Source organism: Pleurodeles waltl, chromosome 3_2 (assembly GCF_031143425.1).
Source record: "Pleurodeles waltl isolate 20211129_DDA chromosome 3_2, aPleWal1.hap1.20221129, whole genome shotgun sequence".
Classification (NCBI taxonomy): Eukaryota; Metazoa; Chordata; class Amphibia; order Caudata; family Salamandridae; genus Pleurodeles; species Pleurodeles waltl.
This window is the reverse complement of record NC_090441.1, coordinates 121,013,745-121,038,354: the sequence shown is the minus strand read 5'-3', so window position 1 is coordinate 121,038,354 and position 24,610 is coordinate 121,013,745. Positions and strand designations below refer to the sequence as shown.

At 44.6% G+C, this 24,610-nt stretch overlaps 1 protein-coding gene across 2 annotated transcripts in view; it reads right to left on the bottom strand.

Moving 5' to 3' along the window:
- Positions 1–24,610, bottom strand: part of ORAI2 (ORAI calcium release-activated calcium modulator 2) — a 50,473-nt gene that overhangs the window by 9,027 nt on the left and 16,836 nt on the right. For both annotated transcript variants that reach the window (XM_069226957.1, XM_069226956.1), the window contains exon 2: positions 9,926–10,158. In XM_069226957.1, the coding sequence (XP_069083058.1) occupies positions 9,926–10,150 (225 nt within the window). In that variant the 5' untranslated portion in view covers positions 10,151–10,158. The remainder of the gene's footprint in view (positions 1–9,925; positions 10,159–24,610) is intronic.

Below are 24,610 nucleotides of genomic sequence, written 5' to 3'. Positions count from 1 at the left end.
AAGGAGCAGGGAGTGATTTTAAATGGATTGAAGAGGAAAGAGATGGCATCGGAATTACGCTGCCTCAGTATTTCGTGTTCGCACTTTGAATTGCAGCAGCCGTGTGTTTCAAAGGAGGGCTTTGAGCACCGGCACGTTTTTATTCACAAATTAAGCACTGAGGTAATACATTACACAATGGTCTTAAATGTATCATAGAAAATAGGCACTCTACCCAAATTTCAAATTCTGTCATTTTTCAAAATCACCACGCTATGGAAAATTTGAATAGCCTTCACTGGCTCACACCATCAATGCATTCCTGTTCTATAATCTGAAGAATTCTTAATATAGAATTATTAATCAATTATTAATCAACACCAACAGGACTTTCAGTAAAATTACATTTATTGATATCACCATCCCCTTCTTTGATTCATATTCTTTTGCCTCTTCATTGAGGCATTCCCACTTTTTTATTCAGCACCCTATCCTTGCCAACTTCTGCAAATCTTATTTTACACTTTCTTTTAGATACACTGCAGTAACAATAGCCCTTCCCAATCCCTGTGTTGTGGAGGAGTCCTGAGCTCCAGGAGGCCCCCTCAGCACAGTACATCATTCACTGGCAATGGGCTCCTGGCCTGAAAGCTTCTGACTGGGTCATGGCCCTCCCTTCATGTACTTTGTAGGTGGACCCATTCAAGTTTTGTTATGCCGCTATTTAGATATCCTCCAGAGGCAAAGTATGGTTGCAGACAACCTACTACATAATAATTCATTCGAAACTTGCTAGTCATTGAATGTGAAGGCATCCAGAAAAGACAATAAAGTGAATTGCCTGAATTTATACCAACATAATTAGAGTTTCACTGCCAGTTCATTAGAGTTCTTCACTTTGCAGTTTATACTTTCAACCTGACTATTACCTTAAGGGTGATACAACACACTTTTCTTCTTTAACCACGACCTCTTAAACAAACCAAACATCGTCTCAGAATCAACTTAGGCATCACTTTTTTTAATTAAATCTTAAAGAACTCCTTTACTTTGAAACATATATTCAAAAGACTTAGGCCCTCATTCTGACCTTGGCGGTCTTTTCGCAAGACCGCCGAGTTACCGCCGCGGTAAAGACCGCCGACCGCGGCGGTATGCCGCTGCGCGTATTCCGACCGCTGGGAGCGTTCCGCCGGAATACCGCCAGCAGCCACACTGGCGGTCGGCGGGAAAGTGGAGACTGGTCAACCTCCACCGCCACGCCAGCAGAACACCGCCCCCAGAATTACGACCCACATTCTGTGTGGCGGTCTTCTGTTGGCGGTCTTCTGTTGGCGGTCACGTCCCTATGGCTCCCGTCGCCTCCCGGAGGACCAACGCACAAGGTAAGTTGATCGTCCGTGAGGGGAGGAGGTGGGGGGGTGTTGTGTGATGTGTGCGTGCATGGGGGTGTGCGTGTGAGTGTGTAGAGGGGGTGTGTGAGTGCGTGCATGCGGGCGGGGAGTGCTGCTGTGCGCATGTCGGCATGTATGTGTGCGGGTATGTGTCCCCGTTGTGTATGTGTGTGTGTAGGGGGTGTGTATATGTGCATGTTGGGGGTGTGTGCATGTCGGGGTGCGTGTATGTGCATGTCGGGGTGGGGGTGGGGAGGGGGTTCGTACCACCTCTGGGGGGTGGTAGGGGGGTGGAGGGTGTGGGGGGAGGACTCGGGGGGCAGTGGGGGGTGGGGGAGACCCCTATCAGTGCCAGGGAAGGAATTCCCTGGCCCCGATAGTGCCTACCGCCATGGTTCGCATGGCGGTTCCCGAACGCCAGAAACCGCGGCGGTAAGCAGGGTCATGATACCGTTGGCGGTCTTGGGTCGACCGCCGGACCGGAGTGCGCAGACTCCAGCCCGTCGGTCATGACCGCCGTGGCTGTCGGAGTGGGGAAGTGGCGGTCGGTCGCGGCGGTGACCGCCGCGGTCAGAATGCCATTTTTAATACCGCCGGTCTGTTCGCGGTCCGACCGCCGCCTCTCCGCCGACCGCCAAGGTCAGAATGAGGGCCATAATCACAATGTTAGTAGCAGCACTACAAATCATTTGCACGTCTAAATACTTTAATAGACAAAAAGTACAATAGTGAATGATTCCCTATGAATGGGTAGTTCACATTTCCACAGGAACCACATGGAACAACACATCTTAACAGATGTGTTCTTTGTAGCAAATGCATTTACAGTCACTTACCAATGTATCCACTTCATCATCCATTCATCAAAATATTGACAGACCCTACGTTTGAAGTAAGAAATGTCACATTAAATGTTTGATCAGTTTTAATCAGAGCTCTATGTAGGTCTCAAGATGGAATCATTTTGGGTGGTTATTTCATTACAGCTAAGTGGCTTAATAGTGTCCATCAAGGGTTTTCTGAACATGCACGCTGTCTGCAGATTTGTTTTGCTGGAACATGTTCTAAGATGCACAAGAATCCAGGGGGTCGATTTAAGAAAAGTGGCGCTGCACTAAGTGCAGCGCCACTTTTCTTGCACCCCTTAGCGCCCCCCAACCGCCACGTGTGTGCACCATATTTAAAGTATGGCACACCATGGCAGAGGGTTGGGGGCAATAACCTCAACATTGTTTATGCTATTGATGTACTGTTCAGGGTTAGCGCCAAAATGTTGGTACTAACCCTGAACATTACATAGGGGCCCATTGTTACCAATAGTGTGCCCCCTTTAAACTCCTGTTCTGAGCAGGCGTTAAAAATGCCAAAACAAATGGGGCAAAGAAATCTTTTAGATAATTTTTGACCCTCCTAACCGGGGAATGCCCCCCTTGCATACATTCTACAAATGTTTGTCGGGTTCGAGCTGATCACTTGCAAAAATAATATATCATCTTGGAAATGTAAAGCGCTGCCCTGGTTGTCAAATAAATTGTGCAATATCAATTGAAAAACAAACAGCAGTTGCTTGCTCAAATGCAAGCATGTTATTGGAAAAAGAGAGAAGTCATTAAAGCTCTTATGTCCTTTGAACCTCATTCAATTCTGTTCAGTGGTAGGAGCTGGACAAGTCCAGTGTAGTAATCAATGTTGCTCTTTATATTAATCTGTATCCTACAGGACTGTATATAACTTCTGGATTCACATTAACACGTTTATGGAGTTTCTACATCCACAGTGTCTTAACTAATTATTTTTCAACTATGATTCACCAAGCAGTGAAAACAACAGAAAAATCAAATCCGTAACCTCCCCTTTCACTTAGAATAACATCACAATGAGCACCAATAATGTGACTGCCCACTTCTGAAACTGAAGTAGAAATGTCCTGCTGTGGATTCTGATCATCCAGTGGTCTTTTTGTGGCCTTCCAGTTTACCTTTAATGTATCCTTAGCAGCCTTCTTTGGGAGTCTTGCTATTTTGATACCACCACAGGGGTCACCATTATCAGCATGTTACAAACCCCTTCTTTCGATACCAGATTACAGCCACACATTGAGTGCACTGGCTTCACAAATGCCGTTTCTTCTGGGGTCACATCGGTGGTGTTATACCAGTTAGTGACAATACTACATGTTTTTGATCTGCTCCTGTTGACAGCTGTCAACTTCAGCCTCCACCGCATGCCAACTAAAATGAGCTTGCAGAAGGAATCATGCTTTTTATTACACCTGGGTGACAAACACAGCCTAATCCAGCCCAATCCTGCCCACAAAGAAAACATTGCCAATGCCTTTCATACCATCATGAATGATGGAAGATATGTCCAAGGGATACAAGGAACTAAGAGAAGACCAAGATAGTCACAGTTATTGAAACACTGGATCATAAGCTTGAAGCTGCACATGATGAAACAGGGATGTTGTTCAGTCTTCATATTCTGTCTTCTACGACCTTTTCCAGATGTGAGGAACCAGAACGTCATGCTAGGAGAGTGACTATCAGACTTCGGGGCCTGCAGGAAGATGTTGAGGTACAGGACTTAAATTCCTTCATCGTGGACCTTTTTTCCTCATTGCTGGGAGACAGTCACTCAGAGGTTTATCTCAAGAGGGTTCACAGAGTGCAGCCAAAATATGCCAGGGTCTTGCATCGGTCAAGAGACATTGTGACCAAATTTCATTACTTCTGGGTGAAGGAAGGTCTTGTCTGATAGGTCTCAGAGGTTTCATTTCAAGGGGTAATCGTATGCTGTCTTCCAGGATATTTCCGCTGCTACTCTCCTCAGCACCTGGACTTCAAATTCATCATGAACAAATTGAGAGAAGAGGACATCAGACATCAATGGTCTTTTCCATTTGGCAACACATTCAAGAAAGACAGTATGGCACATCAATATACAACTAAGGAAGAAGTTTGGAATGTTTGCAATAGTAGTCGATTCCTACCAGATCGTCTTTGCCTCAATTGTAGTTGAGGATGAAGGGATTTTACCTGCTAATGTCTGTTTATTGATAGAAAGACGGGAGGCGATTCTGCTATGAGTTTTTCTAAGACATCCTCTGCTTTCATCTAATGAGTGATGCCTCACATAAGATCACCCATGAAAGGATTACTTTCTTTCCTTGCTAGACAAGCCCAGGATGAACTGGGTCACAGGAAGGAGGCATACCAAGCTAGTCCACTGAAAGCCATGGGAGTGACTGTGAGCTCACTTTGACCACAGTCACATCTTATGCACTTGGGGTCAACCTCACTCTATCCCACAAGTTATGAGAGACTATGGGATGATTAAGACACAAGTGGGCAGTCCACCCAACCTGCAGCAGACAGCTTCTCACTTTTAGAATGAGCCACCACTAATTCAGTTTTTCCAAAAAAAGTAAATGAAGAGAGTATTTAGAAACCAGTAGTTTGGGCTTTTTCCAGTGCGTGTTCTGATTCAGCTTTGTTGAACTTCCAGTCCTCTCTTCACTGCCTCCAACCAGTATCCTTAATCAGAAAGTCTTACACTTCTACTGTCTGTGCTTCAGTCCCTCTATTTCTTATTCACTTTGTTGCAATCTCGAGCTTTACCCTATCAGTAGTACCTATGTCCTAGTTATTTTCTAACTTTCCTTTGCATCTGTTGTCTCATCCTGCTTTGCAGTCCAAGTGATATCCACTAATAGCAGACCTTAATAATCCCTGACCTCGGCTCCCTGTGCTTTAGTGGGGTAGAAAAATATGGGTTTTTGTATTATTAATGTGTGTTAGGAAAAGTTGTAAGCTAGTGATTGTTTTATATGTTGTATACTATGTAGAGATATGTTTCAGTAATAATGACTTTCCTTAGTAGCAATATTTGTAGGGCACAATTGGGAACAGAATTCATGTTGCTCACATAGTGAATTTAAACGTACAATTTTCACAACTCATTGTCATGCATAACCTGAGAAACAAGAACCATCTGTTCACACATGTATTACTAATTGCCAAGTAACCTAAGTAGGTAGGTGTTTTACCTGCCAGGAAGAGAGGAGAATGCAATGCTAAGGGGGCGCTCTAAAGGATGAAAGCACAATAAATGAAGCCAGTTGGCCTGTTGAGAAGGTGAATGAGGCACACATTTCATACAGCTCTGGTACGTGGGATTAGGTACTCCTTCTCCTCTGAAAGGCTAACAGTGACGTTGAATTTGATGCTGGGAGAAAAGATATGCTGTGGGTGGATTTATGGTTGCCTTTTGTTTGGTTCTCTGTATCCTCTTGTTGATTCCATACATGCCAACCCTCCTGATTCAGACGAGAGACTACATACTTCAAGGCTAGTCTTCCGCCTCTAGATTCCTGCATGCCAAAACTGCCTAAAATAAAACATTGATGCCTGTCACGCATGCTCCAATCTCTCAGAAATTAACTCTGACATCAAGGGTTAACACTTTGGGCCTGATTTAGATCTTGGCAGTGTTCCCTTCAAGCCACGTCAGCAGCGGGCCCGAGAAGACCGTCAAGTCGGCGGTGTTCCACCTGCCATATTTAGATGTTACAGTCCTGCTGGCGGTGTACTGGCGGTAGTTCTCCGACGGCAGAAGATGGCAGCGGGTCTCAATGGACTTCATACAATAGCAGCGGCTAGGGAAGGGAGGTAAGTGACACACACACTGTCCTTGAGCCAAAGATGCACACCTGCATTACACAACACATACACACAGTTACCCATTGCCAGACTGACACAACACAACCTGGACTTGCCGAAAACACACATTGACACACATCCATGACACAACATACACACACAATTGACACTCTACCCACACATCACACAACCACAGCAAACAACGCAACTATACACTCAGGAACACAAACCGACTCACACACTCGCACCTCATCCAACCAATTGCATCACATACACACATACAAGTACTGACACACACACAACTCACAGCCTAACATGAAAGGTACAGGTCCCCTGATAATGTGCACACATGGACAGAGTTGACCGGTGTGAATATACCTTCATTGCAGTGCCAGCATTCATTTGTCAATGAATACTGGTACAATAATGACAGTTGTGTATGTGTGTGATATGTGTTGTGTACCAGTGTGTCCGCACCCGTGATCCACTCGTGTCACCGACATATGCATGTCACAGAGATTAAATAATTACTGTGACATGTATAGATCTCCAGTGGTCCCCACCTTCCGTGCAATGCCCACCCAACATACCACAGCAATGCGAAGTCACTACTTTGTAGTCAGTCAATGGGTTAGTTGTGTTATCTCCGTGGGTTGGAGGCAGCAGCAATGGCAGATGTTGTCCAGTTGAGTCCAGTCGGAGACTGGTTAGAAGTGGTAAAAAGGTGAGTTTTCACTCCCTTTATCCCCCAATCTGCCAGCAAAGGAGTTGAGGTTAGACTGCCACGTTTTCCTTGGCGGTAAGGCACATCTAAATCTGCATGGTGGGAGGGCTGGCTGCAATGCCACAGGCTTCCCTTTTTCACTTTCCTGCCGTCGACACAGCCGGTATTTCTTGGCGGGGACAGCAGTTCGAATGCAGTCTTTCGTCTATGGGACCGCCAACATCTAAATAAGCCGGCGGACTGTTGTGGCGGCGGGCAGGTTTACAAGCGAAAAGTTGAGGGCGGGACCATTACAGCCAACATCTAAAACAGCCCCTTTGTCTTAATTCTTGGAGGGGGAGATGAGAGCATGTGATAGGCCTCAATATTTACTTTTGGCAGTTTTAAATAGGTGAAACAGAAACAGAATTTATAACTCCGTTTTTGTGATATCTATTTTAATATAAGTCTGTGGGGAAAATACATTCTGCAGGTTTTTTTTAAATCTCCCACCTACTTGCTCTAAAATGTTGGCATGTATGTGATGCTTCTAATATATAGTCATTGGGAATGGTACCTTTCTGCTCATAAAAGACAACACACATTTTATAATAAAATCAGGAAGGGAATTCAAATGGAGGAAAACATTACAATCAGGGTGATTTAATATATCAGTATATGTCCAATAAACTTTTCCCCACCACTCCTCAGGCATGGAAAAACAAGCGACTCCGGATTGCGCTACTTTTTTGATGCAAGTTTATTGATTTCTTGGCAGACGCGTTTCGACCTCACACAGGGTCTTGATCACCTGATCCCTATATATATATGTATATATATCTACAGGGACCAGGTGATATATTTATACATATGCATGTGTGTATTTTGGGCAAGTGGTATCTCTTTAGAGTTAGTGCATCTTGCTGTCTGCAACATGTCACAGGCTCTAAAATGAGAACGCAGATGTAAAAAGACTGGAAGACTAGAATTCCAGTGAAACGAAAAAACCAGAATAACTCGTAGAGCAGGGTACCAAACAAGAGAAAATATAAGTTACATACAAATGTGTTGCAGATACCAGGGAATAATTTATAATTGTGGATCACAACAACATTGACATGAAGAGAAGTGGAGGAGAGAAAAAGGAAGAGTCAGGAATGTAAATATGTGCTGAAAAGTAAATTTTCTATTTACAGATAGGACTATTGTTGAATCTTGAGTGTTAAGGAGTACAGCAAGTTTGTGCATGAATGGGCAGCCACTTTGCAATGTTTTTTGACAAAGTATATCAAAATATTACCAGAAGGCCACCCAGGAATCTGCATGCATATGCAAACACAGACGGTCATCTTACGTTATATTTTAATAAAAACTAATCAAATAACTCAACCAATGCAAACACAACAACATGGCATCCAAATCCGGAATAACTGGTTTTGCCATGGATTAAGCACTACAACAGGAGAAAACCTTCCTTCCTATCTTTGCCTTGCACCATGGACCCTTGAGATGATTCTCAGCTTGTCCTGGCAAAGCCTTGGTATGAGTTGCACTGCTGATTCTGATGTCATTGAGTTTTCTGAAGAGAAGACCAAGAGTATTATGGATGGATGGCTGATGAATTTGTCAGGTGGATATCAATTAACCAGCTCCTTAAACCCACTTCAGATGTACTATCATGGTTTCTATCTGAAATCATGATGGCTACTAGCTTGCAGACATATGTTTGTTTTGTGCTTTTTTATTGTCTCTTTTGCAAGTTTGTAGTTACTAGCATGGAGGCAAAGTGGTGTTGAACAGAATGGGTAGAGCCCAAGGTACAAATCACACCTTTTAGAGGAGGCATAGAGAAGGAGGAAAACTATCTGCTGTGGTGATAAAAGTCTGTGCAAAGGTGTGTCTTCAGTTTCTTTCTGGGCTGAGGGAGGCTGAGGAGGCAGCCTATCTTCTGAGGGTCCTCTCTCTTGATGGAGGTGCTTATGTGGCAGGGAGGGTGGGGGCTTGGCAAATCCAAGGTTCCGTGTGGACAATGTGGGACATAGTAGCTGCTGGTAAATAGCCTGTAGGATGCAAGAGGCTTTACATTGTCCAGAGTCCTGCCTAGGATTTAAGAAGGCCATGGGCAGTGTATTCCTGATGGAGGATAAAGCACTGTTGAAACGGCATCCTAGTGCCAACAGTTGTGAGAGCTGGGAGCAGTTCTGATCTGGATAAGGATGTTATTCCAGGTGCTGGTACCATAGACTGAGAAGGCTTGCCTTCTTTCCATTTCCTTGTTTCCAGTTGGGTGATTCCTTGGGTCCTAATGTGGTCTTGTCTGTCCAAGATGGCTAGTTTCTCAGCCAGCTATGCTGGAATGTTGTTTCTGAGGGTCTTGTATGTGCTGCAGCTGATTCTGACCTTTAATGAGGGCCTAGGGGTGGATCTAATGAAGTTGTTTCAGCCAGGGTGATGTGGTCTAGATTATTCAGGCCTTTGATTAAATAAACCCCCATCACGTAAAATGCCTTACACAGCAATGTAGATTTGGGAAGGCTGCTGACCAGAGTGTTGCTTCCATCCATACATACCATTTATATTGGTTTTGGGTAAGAAAGTTTTCACTTTTTTCCAGAGACAGACCTCATACAATCCTGTCTTTGTTTTCTTAGTAACGCATTCCTTGGAAGAGATGTGCCCTAAGAAGAATTCATGCCCCAGTATCCCTAAAGGGGGTCACCATAATTAGTAACCTCTCTTTTAGTGGAAGGTTGCTCGCCATGGTGTAGGTTGACCACCAGCCGCTGTGATCACAAGCGATGACAGGTGTGGAGATGCTGTGCCCTTCTGCCATGTTTCCAATAGCTCCAAGCTTAGATTGAAAAGCATAATATGACAAAAAATCTCAGACAACCACACACCACATTGTACTCCAACTGTTCTACCATTCTGCCTTTTTATAACAGAATTTATCTATATTTTGACATAACCTCTGCACATTAAACTCTTTGTGCTACGTGGCCCCCCATGCGCAGTGAAAATGTGAATACTTTCACTTTACATTAGGTATCAACTTGTTTAGTGGCAAAGACAGTTTTGTCAGAGAGCCCTGTTAAGGTTAGAAAACAATAATTAATGGTCAGTTTGGAGTATCATGCACAAGAAGTCAAATTCAGAACTGGCCAGACCCCCAAATGGACTTTTAAACTCACCATTGCAAAGCCCGAGAGCAAAGCTGATGTCCGGCTGGAGGCCTTCAGCTTGGCACGGCTGAGGTAGAGCTTCCTCCAGGAGAGAGCTTGAACCGAGTGATGATTAGACGTCACAAGCTCCAGGTAGCTGCGCCGGACCCAGTCACGATAATCCATGCCTTTGTTTCGGTGCTCGGCGCTTGCAGGCGTGGATGAGCCCCCAGGGACATTCAACTCGCTGCTCATGGTTAAGGCTATGTGAGGGGAAAAGGTGAAACATTATCTGGGCTGCAAAGACACCAAAAACACACCTTGAGAAGGAACTCATGGTAACTATATCAAGACAGTGCTAATATATTTGAACCCCCACAATGAAACTAAGGAAACTGAGCAATTTCTGCAGTGTTGCTAGTCGCCCTCAAATCTCACTACGGTGGACTTAAACATCCCTAAAATAAAGAAAATGGGAAATTAACAATGTTTCTCCTTGACCACGTCCCCACCACTTTGTAAAGCCTTGCTCCACATCATCACCTGCGTCAGGCATAATGTATGCAAGGGGGGGGGGGGACGTTCCGACGTAGGGAGGCACAAAAAAATGGTGCAGTAAAATTTACAACATGGACCATGTCCCCGCCTCCTCCTTGTATTGATAGAGCCTGAGTAACGCTCAGCCAGTGCTGGATGGAGAAGGAGTGGGGTGACCATAATTTTAAAGTAAAAATCTGGGACATTTCATAAAAATAGAAAAAGGACTACAATTTTACTTCAACTAAGCGTGCAGAATGACAGCGCTCTTCAGGGTAAAATTACAGCAAAGGCACTAAAGGGCATATTTACAAGTCCCTAGCGCCAACTCGTGCCGCCCTAGCGTATTTTTGTTTTACACTAAGGTGGCCTTAAGGAGGCCCTTCTCCTGCACCTTATTTACAAAGTGGCGCTTACCGCAAATGGGCCCAGAGAGCTTCCACTTCTAATCTGTCTGATAAGTAACACCTGGGAAAAAATGGTGACTCGGGTACTGCAGAGAGAGCTCTATGCCCCTGATCTGGATTTATGGTTAATTACCCCTTTTCGGTGCATGGTGCACATAATGGCAGTTGACAAGTGGCAGGAGGGTGGCTGCTTAATGTTATCAGATCTTCACCCAGAAGGGCGCTTTGTTACCTTACAAAAGGCACAAGACACATTCCACCTGGGCACGGGCCAGTTTTTACAATACGCTAACATTGCGGCCAGAGCGCAACAACTCTAGCCGACTTTCCCCAAGGAACCTAAACCTACACAAACCATGGTCATTCTGCTACCGATGGCAGGGGGACGTTGTCTTATCACACACATACACTGCGCACTCCACTCTGACAAACATCTCAAACCACTATGAATTGAGGAGGTCTGGCAACAACATAGTGAAGAATCCATCACCCCACGTGAGTGGACCAGAATACACGAGTGGCTCAGGAAGACAGCCATTTGTGCAAGATTTAAACAAATACAGTACAATATCATACACATGACATACCTCTCACCACACCACCTTCACTGCATATACCCCTCTAGGAAGAAATCCTCTCCTAAATGCTGGGCAGTATAGGTGGATTTCATAAATATAGTGGGGCACTGTCCTGGAGTGAAGGACTTCTGGGGTGCAGTATTGGGGGTCCTCAAAGTGGTGACAGGTTTGGAGGTTCCACAAACAATCAAGAGTTGTCTATTGGGGATACTCCCAGAGAATGCAAAAAAACGTAGTAGACCTTTTACAATTTAGGACCTCACAGTAGCCAAAAGGTGCATAGCCATACACTGGATGAGCCCTCGCCCTCCAACGGAACCAATCTGGAGAAGGGACTTGGTAGAGTGGGCGGAAGCAGAAGAATCATATTTGCGAAAAACAAGAAAGGATACAAATGCTCAGGAGATCCTTCTAGCTTGGGCGGCTATCACACATTTCCTAATAGACGAGAATACCCCTAGCCAAAAGTTCAAGCCCGAAATGGTTGGGGTAACACATTATGGAGCATAAATCAGCATAAATACTCTATCACATAATACCCAACTACCTGGTTAAATAGTTGAAAAAATAGTTGAAAACATAAGCAGGATACCAGGACAGTGATGACCATCAGTACATCCAGTCCGCCAGGAGCAAGGAAGAAGGGAAGTTAGGTGGGGTGCTATACCACGCTCTCAAGGGCAATTCTAATCAGTTTGAATCATGTGAAGCTTTGATGTACAGGGCATATACCCCATAGACTGCGGATGGATAAGGACTTTTGAAAATAATTGGCTGACTGATTGTATCATGTTATTAAATGTTAAATAAAAACAAACAAAGAAAAGTGCAGAACCAGTTACCTCCCCTATCACTTTTTGAGTTTTATGCTGGACTTTTACCCTGTACAGTGCTCCACTGCCTACTGGCTTGGTTTGCACTATAGAAATAACATAGATATACATACATACTGGAACACAGCTGCTGCACCGCTATTTATACAGCCTGGAAAGGAGCAAAGGAACAGGGCAGAAGGGGAAAAAACTACTTATAGGGCAGACTTCAATACTCATGCATAAATGCTTGAATGTCAGTAGGATAGACCCAAGACAATTTCCAACACTCTCCACTAAGATTGATCGACTACTGGAGGGAGTTTGGCAATGAAGAGAAGAGAATTGATGGGGTCTGGTAGGCAGAGACGTTTTAAGGCATGGGCAAAGTGGGCTCTGGACCAGGGCACCTAGTCTTTCAGAGGCCCCCTAATAGAGCCAGCTCTGTTCTGCAGAGAGTCTTGCCCTGATGATCTTGAATAATTTTAAGGAGCTCTGCTAAAAATACCATTGTTCTTGAATTTTTTTTCACAGAGATTATTTGCAGTAATATTAGTGAGCTGCTGCTGTGTTACAATATTAAAAGAACATGTCACTATCCCTGAATATTAAAAGTAAACACATTTAGAATTTGGATGTACCTGTGCGCTGTCAGTGACCTGTCCAAATAGGGCATGAAAGAGCTGAAATTGGAGCATAAATTGAAAGCTGTTCTGAGCAGGGCCCACAAAATACTCCTAGGGCCCCCAAAATCCTTAAGAGGCCCCTGCCGGTAGGTAGAGTTTAAATACTCCTAATGAAGGGCTAATGAGGGGGACCTGGGCAAGGTGTAACTTGAAAGTATCAATAATGGAAACCTCTAGGGAAATGATAATGTATTGCTCAGGAAGAGGAGCAATGAGATACCTAAATTGCTTTTGATGATGTTTCGTTGAGAAGAAGGAAGCCAACCCCAGCCGGCCCCTGAGTTGGTGAATATACATTTATATGGTAATGATTTGGTCAAGGCAAACCTCAAGATTGAGATAGTTTGGGTAATTGCGTAACTGGCAATCCTTCAAATGATGTATGTGGGGGGGGAGGGTAACAAAAATTAGGGAACAATGGAAGGGGAAGGGAAAAATATTCACTGCTTCACCACAAAAAGCAGGTAGCTATACTCCAAAACGTCACCAGGTTTTCATCACGGCAATCACAACAGATATGTAAGCAATAAAATAATCTAAGGTGAAAGGTCCCACTGGCCGAGTTATGGCTACACAAGAGACTTGAGACCATGGAGGAAAAAGTACTCAACCAAGAAAACTAAACTTACGGACAGGAAGGCTTTATGCACCATAGCAGTCCAGAAGACACAGGCACAAGGAGCTGGCAGAACATCTATTGAAAGTCTGGGTTCCCGGAATCAGCAAAAGGTCAAGTAACAGTTCAAACAGGCTTACAAGAACAGGTTATGCAGGTTCTGACCTTGGAGCAAAATACAGCAGCTAAGAGAACACCAGGGTCTAACTGAACTACATTACCCCCTGGAGCGCCAGCGCAAACCTTTGTGTGCCTAGGGAGGCAGGGAGAAAAGAACAAGAGGAAGTGAAGCAAAACAAAGAAACACCATAAATAAGAGTGCAAAGGCAACCAGTTACAAATCTTCAAAGACGGGAAGTTAACCAGTGCTGCAAGAGGGATGTACCTTTACACCATGTAAGGTCATGGCATGAAGAGTGGATCTTACTACTGGGAGGACTGAGCCTTCCTTACAGCGGAACAAGATCGCGCTGAAGAAAAACAGGCCCAAGAACTAATGAGACAGAGATGAGAGGAAACATCTACAGTTGCAGGACAGGAAAAGGCACTAATAAACATACAAAGCAGCCCTCCATTAAAAGAGGAAGCATGCATGCCCAAACAACATCCCCGGTCTGTGGTTATGGCAGTACTGTTGGTCAAGCAGCGTGTAGCGATGCAGTGGCTAAAAGGGCTGCTACCCACCCTATAGTCATGTGTATGCCATAATATGTGGTCTAGATTATTAAATGGAGCAACATTATAACCTATTAACTCAAACACAAGAAGTTTTTGTACAGTGCACATCCTAAAACTGAGTATTCAAAGGTATTCTCATATGTGATCATTAAAAAAGGAGGCTCTGTAAAATAAAATATTTGTCAAGGCTCACACAATTTTATGAAGCAATAAAGCAGGAAAGCCGGTATTGACCACAGGTTTTCTAGTTCCACATTGTACAGTTCAGCCACTAAAAGAGTATCTTTCTCTCTTGCCCGTTTGCCTGTAATTCTTGGCATATGAAGATAGAGCATAGGTGTGCAAACAGAGCTACATGAAAGCTCAGCTCGGTTTGTGCTCAAGGGTCCAAGAGGATCCCTAGCTGAGCCAGGGCATGCCTTCAGGCTCAAGCCTGGCTCGATCTTTCAGTGACTTGCCCATCTCTAGTAAAATTACATCTAGGCCAAAGGGGAGACATGTTACAAATGAGGAGGCAACAGGGTGACACCAATTGCTAAGACCCTGGACTCTGGCATGATCAGTCTGAGTGGAGAAGCCACGAATGAGAAATTTCCTACTGTCTCAGTTTTGGAGGCAGACAAATGCTTACAGAGCAGAGTATTGAAGGCAGTTGTGAGCTAAGGCAGTTGTGAGCTATGTGAGCTGTGAGCTGCGAGCTGCGAGCCTGTTGGCGACGTGAGGAGATGGATAAGAAGAGAAGATATGCACAGAAATATTGCAAACTAGTTGGTGCCGCTCTCCTCAAATCTCTCTCTTCTATGCCATCATGGCTGGAGATGGCAGGACTGGCAGGATGATCACAATCTTTGACAAAGAAATAGACAGGGAGGTCCCCTAGGTGATAATATAATATGCAAGATGGTAATCTTATGAGGTGCTAGGGTGATTTGAGGGAATTGATAAGAGAACAGAAGAGTAGGGAGGTTGATCCTGAAGTGCTGTGATCTGAATCCCCCCCCACACCTCAGAAACCTCCACTATCTCCCCATCCAGAATAGATGCGAGTTCAAGATCCTCACACACACCTTCAGGGCCTTACACGACCAAGGACCCACCTACATCAACCACCAACTGAGCTTCCACCAACCCGCCAAACACCTGTGCTCTTCCTCACTGGCCCTCGCACACACCCTCTGTATCCGCCACAGCGGTGGCCGTTCCTTCTCCTACATGGCCGCTAAAGCCAGAAATGACCTGCCCCTCCACCTCCTAACTACACCCTCCCTTGCGGACTTCAGGAAGAAACTCAAAACCTGGTTCTTCAAAGGAGAGCTCACACACCAGCGCCTAGAAACCCCCAGGGGTGATAGTGCTGTGCTCTACAGATACTGATTGATTGATTTGTTCATTCATTCATGGAGCCAAGAGGCAGGGGATTACCCTGTAAATGATTAGTTGGACCATGATGCACAAAAAAGTAGAATTAAGAAAGACTTATGCATATGTAAAGCAATTGGTGTACTGGCAGATAAGATGAAGAGTTGGGAGTGGGGCTAATCGATTTACCACAAGTGATAAATGAAAATCTGTTATGAAAAGCAAGGTCACACATAGGAGGAAATGTCAAAGGTACTCACAGGTACGCACAAATAAGGTAGAAACTACAAAGCCAAGAAAGTTTCCACATAAACACGGGAGAATATGGTAAGTTACCAAACATGCCAAAGGATAAGGAAATGGCTGGGAAAATGAAAAAGGTAAGGAAAGGTTGGAAGATGGGATATATGCAAAGATGTAGAGTTGTTGACGATCAGAGAAAGTATATACTGATGAAGGTAGCACAATGAGAATGGCAGATGAGAACAGTAGGTGTGTCTAAGGGAGAAAATCAAGGCAGGCTTTGAAACGGTGGGAAGGAGAAATAAAGGAACATTCCAAGGGATATAGAAAGAATGAAGATGCATGAATGAGATGGGGGAATGTGTTAAATGAGTGGTCAACTGTGATGAGAGGAGGAAAAGAGAACCTGATTAAAAAATACAGGAGTGTGAATTGAAAAGAGAGAAATCCTTGTAGATGAAGAGAAGATGAAGAGAGAGTGGGAGACCTCAAAAAAGCTTCAATACTCAGGAAGCCCAACGAGTGACAGGTAAATAATGGGGCAAATAGTGGTAATGACTCTACCCTGGACAATTATTTATTGCATCTAATGCAACAGGCAGGTGGTGCATTTGTTACATCAGAACAGCATCTAAAAGAAGGTCATACTGTGGGTCATAGACAGGGAGGAAAAAAGTACCAGTAAAAGGTTATGATTGGACAAGAGAAAACTGAGTTGTGAATGGGGAAAGGAGTAAAAGAATGGATAAACTGGACATTACAGTGGACGAATAATTGAAAGGTAAGCAAAAAATTATGAATATGAAACATCCCACTATTATTCGAAAACCGGAAGTTAAGGAAGAGATACATTTTAGAAGACACTGAGGCGAGAATGAGCAAAGTGTATAACCTACAGAAGTGTGCAAACTGATTTAAACAAATGTATATAAAGTTACGTGAAGTGTTTAAGTAGAATACAGCAGACAAGGAAAGAATGGAATGGGCTCTTGCCATGGAGAGCAAAGAAATTCTGCAAGGCTTCAACATTTAGAAGACACAGAACAAATATGAGCAGAAGATAAGGAAAATGCACAAAGGGAAACATTTATGTGCACACATTTCTAGTTACAGAAAACATGGAAAGATGAGATCCACACACTTATATGGGGAATCTGCCCTATCACACTAAAGTTAACAGATTCAAGGTGAACAGCACATCAGCAAACATACAAAAAACCATTATCAAGGCCAACATAGATGAAATCCTAATTGTCTACTGAAAGCCCTGGAGTGGATCTACTCCTTCCTTACTGGCCGAACCCAGAAAGTCACGCTCCCACCTTTCACCTCGAGACCAATGGAAACCAGCTGTGGAGTATCCCAGGGCTCCTCTCTGAGTCCCACCCTCTTCAATGTCTACAAGACCCTGCTCGCCAAGATAGTCGGACACCACAGGCTTAACATCGTCCCATACGCCAATGACACACGGCTAATTCTATCCCTTGCCGATGAACCATTGACAGTCAAAAGCAAGTTTCACAATGGAATAAAGGCAATCACCAACTGGATGAAAGACAGCTGCCTCAAGCTCAACTCAGATAAGACGGAGATCCTCATCCTGGACCCCACCTACTGAGACAACTCCTGGTGACCCACCTCCCTCAGAACTGCCCCGACCACACACACAACCTCGGCATCATTCTCGACTCCTCTCTCTCTATTGCCCCCCAAGTCAACACCGTCTCATCCTCGTGCTTCCACACACTCTACCTTCTCCGGAAGATTTTCAAGTGGATCCCCATCGACTCAAAAAGAACAGTCACCCAAGCACTCGTCAGCAGTAAACTCAACTACAGCAACGCATTCTATGCCAGCATCAACAAGAAACTCCAAACAAGACTTCAGAGAATACAGAACTCCGTGGCTAGACGCATTCTGGACATCCCCCGTCACATCTCCGCCCACCTGAGAGAGCTACACTGGCTTCCCAACAACAAACGCATTGCTTCAAAACTCCTGACACATGCTTACAAGGCCCTTCACAACATCGGACCTGCCTACCTTAATCACTGCCTCTCCTTCTACGCACCCCCTAGGCCACCCCGCTCTGCCCAACTGTCCCTCGCCACCATCCCTAGGATCCAGAAGAACACGGCTGGAGGAAGATCCTCCTACCTGGCTACGCAGACCTGGACCACGCTGCCGTTTCACCTCAGGTAGTTAACCTCACTGGCACAGTTCTGGAAGGACCTCAAGACCTGGCTCTTTGACTGACCCGTGTCCCCCTTTAGCGCCTTGAGACCCCCCCAGGTGATAAGTCACGCTCTACAGATATTTGATTGACTGATTGACAGCATCATTCACATAAAAATAATTTAGTCACACATGGACCCAGATATTGGGCTACCCAATCGGACCAACATGACCGCCATGGTGGCAGATCATTCTCAAAGTGACTGCACAAGGGGTTGTTACGATAGGAAAGAAGAATTTGCTGACAATATTATCAAACCAAAAATCGCAGGAAGTTTGTCAAGAGTCCATTGTGTACCATCTTAGTCCTGCATTTATCTGCTTTAAATCCACCTATTGTCTCTACTTGTTGGTGGTTGTTCAAATAGGCAAAGCAGCTTAAGCCCTACAGAGAACACGTGAGTCAGCTTCTTATTTTAGGTCAAGCCTAACAGACAGCACAAGAGCTGCCTGTTGTGAGGCACATTGTGGCTTACCAAGTAAATAGAGGGCTTGGAGCCCGCCCATTGCTTACCACTGGTTGAGTTACCTGTCACTCTCATTTGACAGCATCTTATTAGTGTCTCGGCTTATCATTCTTGTGTTTGTCCCTCCCATGGACCATTGGCTCTTTACCATCTCTTTTACTGGCTGGCAAATCTGCTTCCACTGCTTGACTGGTGTTCTGATTAAAAACCACTCCAAGGATCACTATAAGGCTTCCCTTGTACAAGTCACTTATCAGGTATAGTCCAACTGATTATACTGAGGCAAACAAAAACTACAGCTTCCAGAGTCAACTGAATTTTCAAACAGCCCCAGATGGAAACAGTGATGCTCGGAGCCCAAGAAATTAACTTAGAACCCCATAAAGAAGATAGAGAAGCAAAGGAACAGCAGCCCTAACCAGGAACTGAGGCACTTGCAGATTTACCATTGGACCAGGATGTCTTATAAATGATGAACCTGACAAGGCTCTGTCTCCCTGGTTCCAGCCTATCTGCTCTTTCTATTCTCCAGTATCAGGGGCTCCACTCTGTGTAGTGGTTTCAGGCTGAGGGTTTGATCACAGAGCTGCCCAAAGCTCTCATGTCCTGTGTGACACCATTGGCTTGCCCTAGAGGTTTTCCCAGTAGCAAATTGCACTCTGGGAATTGAACTTTCGCTTTTAACATTATAGGGATTAGTAAAATAAATCCCAACACACACAGTGTTACTAGATAAGAATGCAAGACTAACAAACATAGGACAAATAACTTGGGTGGGAGGCTTGGCAGCTTTCAATAGCATTATTTGGCACCATCTTGTCTGTTAAGCAGTGGGTCAAAAATACTACTAAACAGTGACCTCAGAGCAACAAAAACAAGGACTCTTATGTAAAACAAGATAAAACGCTGAATGTGCCTAAACCTTCCTCACAGGGATGCTGATCCCTGAAGCAGGGAAGCGAACACCTCTGGGGTTCTCATGTGCCTCTTCTAACAATAAGAGCTTTGCTTTAGCCTGCAATTTCTAAACTCACCTTTTAAGGCTAGCTTGCCAGCACAGCCACACTTTATATGATCAAAAGAAAAAGTGTTTTAGGAACATGACTGAGATAGAGATTTGGCTCTGCCCACCAGTGCTTCATTTCTGAAATAAGTGCTGGTGTCCAAATATTTCTCAGCTGGCAATGCCAAATATCAGGGTTGCTGAGTACCAAGGCTGCATATTCTTAATTCCATCTCTTGTCTCTTTCATCCAACAAGACACTCCTTAACCCTTTGTCTCACTCTACCAGGTTTTCTCATTCGCAGATTTTTCCCTTTCTCGTGGTTTTTCTGCCCTCCTCTTTCTCCTTTTTTTGTACCTCCTGCTGAGGAAATATAAGAGCAGGTCCCCAACAATGTGTGCTGGTTGGCCCCACCTGAAACCACTGGCTTAAGTTAAGCACTGCCACCCACATGGTGTTTACTTTAACAACAGCATTTGACTGGGCAGACGTTATGTATTTTCGCTAAAAAAAAATTCACTGGCCCCCAATTCACAAAGAGCCTCTGCTCTCGGTGAAGAGTCTCCCCAGTCAATGCAGGATTTTCACATTGGTGGAGGGATCTCCGCACTGCAGGTTCCCATTGCGGAGATCCTGCCATTCTGCCCGAGTGCAGGGCTTTTCCTGAATCGGCCCTAATATTTAAGTATTTGCCTTCTGGAAAAGTGTATGCTATATACAGCACAACCGATAATCAAGACTCTATGCCTGAACTATGTATTATAAAAGTTATGACAAAGGTATTAGACCTGATGTATTTATTGTGAAAGCCATATGTTAAAGCCAATAGGCATCTAAGGGTGGATTGTTGTACTCTGAGTTAAAGCCGGCAGACAGGCATTTTGTTTCATGAAATGGCACAGATCTCCACAAGAGATAAAGGGGGTGATTCTAAGTCTGGCGGGCGGCGGAGGCCGCCCGCCAGACTTCCCCCTCCAAAATACCGCTCCGCGGTCGGAAGACCGCTGAGGGTATTCTGGGTTTTGCACTGGGCTGGCGGGCGACCGCCAAAAGGCCGCCCGCCAGCCCAGTGCAAAACTACCTTCCCACGAGGACGCCGGCTCCGAATGGAGCCGGCGGAGTGGGAAGGTGCGACGGGTGCAGTGGCACCCGTCGCGAATTTCACTGTCTGCAATGCAGACAGTGAAATTCTTTGTGGGGCCCTCTTACGGGGGCCCCTGCAGTGCCCATGCCACTGGCATGGGCACTGCAGGGGCCCCACGACAACCCATACCGCCATCCTGTTCCTGGCGGGCGAACCGCCAGGAACAGGATGGCGGTATGGGCTGTCAGAATCCCCATGGCGGCGCAGCGAGCTGCGCCGCCATGGAGGATTCAAATGGGCAGCGGAAAACCGGCAGGAGACTGCCGGTTTTCCACTTCTGACCGCGGTCAAACCGCCGCGGTCAGAATGCCCAGCGGGGCACCGCCAGCCTGTTGGCGGTGCCCCCGTCATTTTAGCCCTGGCGGTCTTGGACCGCCAGGGTTAGAATGACCCCCAAAGTTTTCAGCTGTAGTTAACCACTCAGACAAACCCAGGGGTACAAGATGTTTCTTGTGATAGTCATGTGTAGGTCCTCTCAGGAAGGATTGTACCTTGTACTGCCAACTTGTAATCTTAGACATATTTGCAATTTTATGACTGTATGCACGTTGGTTACTTTGAAGGAATGTTTATGCTCAACACAGCCTGCATTAGCAGGTGGCGGTGACAGGCCATCAATTAAAAGTATAGGCTTAACTAGTTCATTGTGAAATGTTGTCTGATGCCACAGGTCTGCTATGTTTATTATGAACCGTTACAACATACGTAGTATGCCAAACTTAGGCCAGTAAGTCAATATAACTTTATTAGGCTCAAAATAGCAGCCATAAAAATGAATTCATTAATACCAACAGCAACAGTTAAAACATGTACGATACAAATTTAACAAAGAATAATCAGAATTCAGTAAAAATTCATTAAAGGGTAAAAACTGTACTTCCAAAAAGATATATGTATGCAAGATAAACCTTACAGTGGTAGAGCAACATATTGGGGGTTATTACAACTTTGGAGGAGGTGTTAATCCGTCCCAAATGTGACGGATATACCACCAGCCGTATTACGAGTTCCATAGGATATAATGGACTCGTAATACGGCTGGTGGTATATCCGTCACTTTACCGTCACTTTTGGGACGGATTAACACCTCCTCCAAAGTTGTAATAACCCCCATTGTTTCCTAATCCTTGCAGCACTTCCAATACAATGTAGGGTATTCACACATATCATGTCAGAGGACAGTTGTTGCAGAGTTCTTAGTGCGTTTCCTGGGCCCGGAATAAAGAGGGCAAAATACAGTGAAGTGCAAGGTGCTCTGTACTGAGTAGTTAGTGCAGGGACACAGACTAAGATCATCCGCCCAAGGTCCACAATTAGGAAACACCATCAAACAGTGCACCATGTTCAACCTGAATAAGGTTAGGTAAAATCTATGCTGGGGGTTCATAACCCGGTACATGAGCAAATTAAGGGGCATATTTAAGAGCCCCTAGTGCCATTCCAATGCCACATTAGCGTAATTTTTTACGCTAATGTGGCATTAGAACACAAAAAATGCAGCGCCATATTTACAAAGTGGCGCAATGCATGCATTGCACTACTTTGGAACCCTTTGTGCGACAATATGCCTGTGCCAGGTATAATGTATGTAAAGGGAACCTTCCCCCGTTAGGGGGGCTGGGAAAAATGGCGCAAGAAAATCTAAAAGATTTCCTTCCGCCATTTTTTCTGGCACTTTTAACGCCTGCTCGGAGCAACCATTAAAAAAAGGCTTCCATTATTTACAATGGGCCTCTGGGTGCTTTGCAGGATTAGCGTCAAAAAATGTCTCCATGGCGTGCCGTATTTTAAATACAGCGCTCACATGGTGGTGTTAGGGGGCGCTAAGCAGCGCAAGAAAAGTGGCGCTGCACTATGTGCAGCGCCACTTTTCTCAAATATGCCCCTCATATTGTAATGTGCTGTGATGTTTTTAACTTTTTGGGATAACCTAGTCTGATCTAGGTTCTCCCTATACTGTTTTTGAACCATCTGCTTGCTTAATTATCATAGCTTGTTCAGGGTTATTGTAGGCCTCTACCTACCCAAGTCAGAAAAAGCCTTTTTGACAAATGTTAACCATGGAATGTGATCAGCCTTATCCAAACTAAGGCTGGTCTGAATAATCTGTTGAGGGCGGATCAGCTCCTGTTTTGGCCATATCGAGATCCACAGTAAACGTGGACTAATTTTCACTTGGTCTTCCAAAAAGGAGAGGCCTAGTTCACTATGGCATACACAGCTACAGCAGCCTTGTGGGACCACCAGGAGTCTTGTAGCAAATATTTTCTCTATTTTCTGTAGCTGATCACTATTCAGGCATACCCATAAACCAGTGCCACGTGTAGCGATGGACAGGCATTCACTTCTATATGAAGTAAGCATTTCCCTCACAAGGTTATGTCTGAGTTTCTGCGCAAAATTAAAAATAGCCTCTACCGATCTCTCCAACTTTTGAGATCTTACATTATTCAGATGCAGTCAGGTAAGTGAAAAGCTAAATGGAATGCCTTAATAAGTAAAATGTTTAACCTGCCCTAAAGCGGAGCCCTTTATTTTGTGTCGGGACATTTTAGAATTCTGTGGGCCACAGATCATGGTAAAAGTCTTCGTAAGGTTAACTTTAAGATCCAAGATGCCTCTGGGTATAAGTTGCGCTTTATAAATTTAAATCAAATGTATAAATTTAAATCAAATCTAATCAAATCATATAAAAATAGTATAAAGATTCAAAAGATCCTGAAGGATGTTCACAGTTCTGCCAAGAAAAACTATGTTGTCTGCTGACAACAGCACCCGGATTGTGAACCTAACTACAAGAAGAAGATCCTTTCCAGTAGTCCACACGCCCATTAATCCAGAGGGTAAATAAAAAAGATCTTAATATGCAGCCTTGATGGCCTTCTCTAATAAAATGCATAGCTTCTGTGCATTCCCCGTTTTGGCCAAATCAAAACCTTGCTGTTGTTTCCCTGTGCTTATCCTTCAATATTTTAATCAATGGGTCCTCCACACCCATCACCGACATTATGGACCAGAGATTAGAGCAATCAACAGTGTCAAAAGCGCTGGTCAGGTACATAAATGCCGGATGGATGTGCGTGCCCTTGCCTTTGGTGTGTTTAGTGGTCAGAAGATATAAATTTAGGGACTTTTCTACTGTCCCTAAGCCTTGGCAGAAACCATATTGCACATCATTCAGGACCTCATTCTGTTCAGCCAAGGATTCAAGCCAAGCCAAAAGTCTAAGATCTTAATTGTAGCATTCAGCAGAAAAATTGGGTGATAATAGGCAGGGTTATTTCTGCCCCCTTTCTTAAATACGGGTACAATAGTGGCTTCCAGTCACTGGGAGGGAAACAAGCATTTAGTAACAGTCCTTAAAACATTTGTTATTAGAGGGCCCCATTAATCTAGATTATCCTTAAAAACATCAACCTGTATTCCATCTGATCTGGGGGCCTTGCCACTAGGGGACTCCTGATGGCTGAAACTACCTCTGCTACCTCAAAGGCAGAAGTGAAAAGACTACCATCTGTCATAAGAACCTCACTAGTCTCCACAAGTTCTTCTCTAGCACCGTGTGGAGGTATATAGCTGGCAGAAATGAGCTACCCAATCCTCAGCAGGGATCAAGATTTCCATCTTAGAGGCACCAGGCTCTGAGAAATAAGGCTGGTTTAATGACCCTCCAAAATGCTCCTCTGTGTCTTAATTACCCTGCTCTAATAAGATCTTGCATGCTTGGTTTCTGATATCATGCTTTCTATGGGTTATCACCTCCTTGTAGAGTCTCCTGCATTCCTGAACCTCTTCTCGAATCCGGGGTTTCATCTCTAATGCTACTAATACATTTCTATGCACCACCAAGCATGTTCTATTAAACCACCTATGATGCTTCATAGCCCTAGGAGCTTTATTAGACGAATACCACAGGACCCCCCGTTATTCTGCATCAGATCGCATAGTA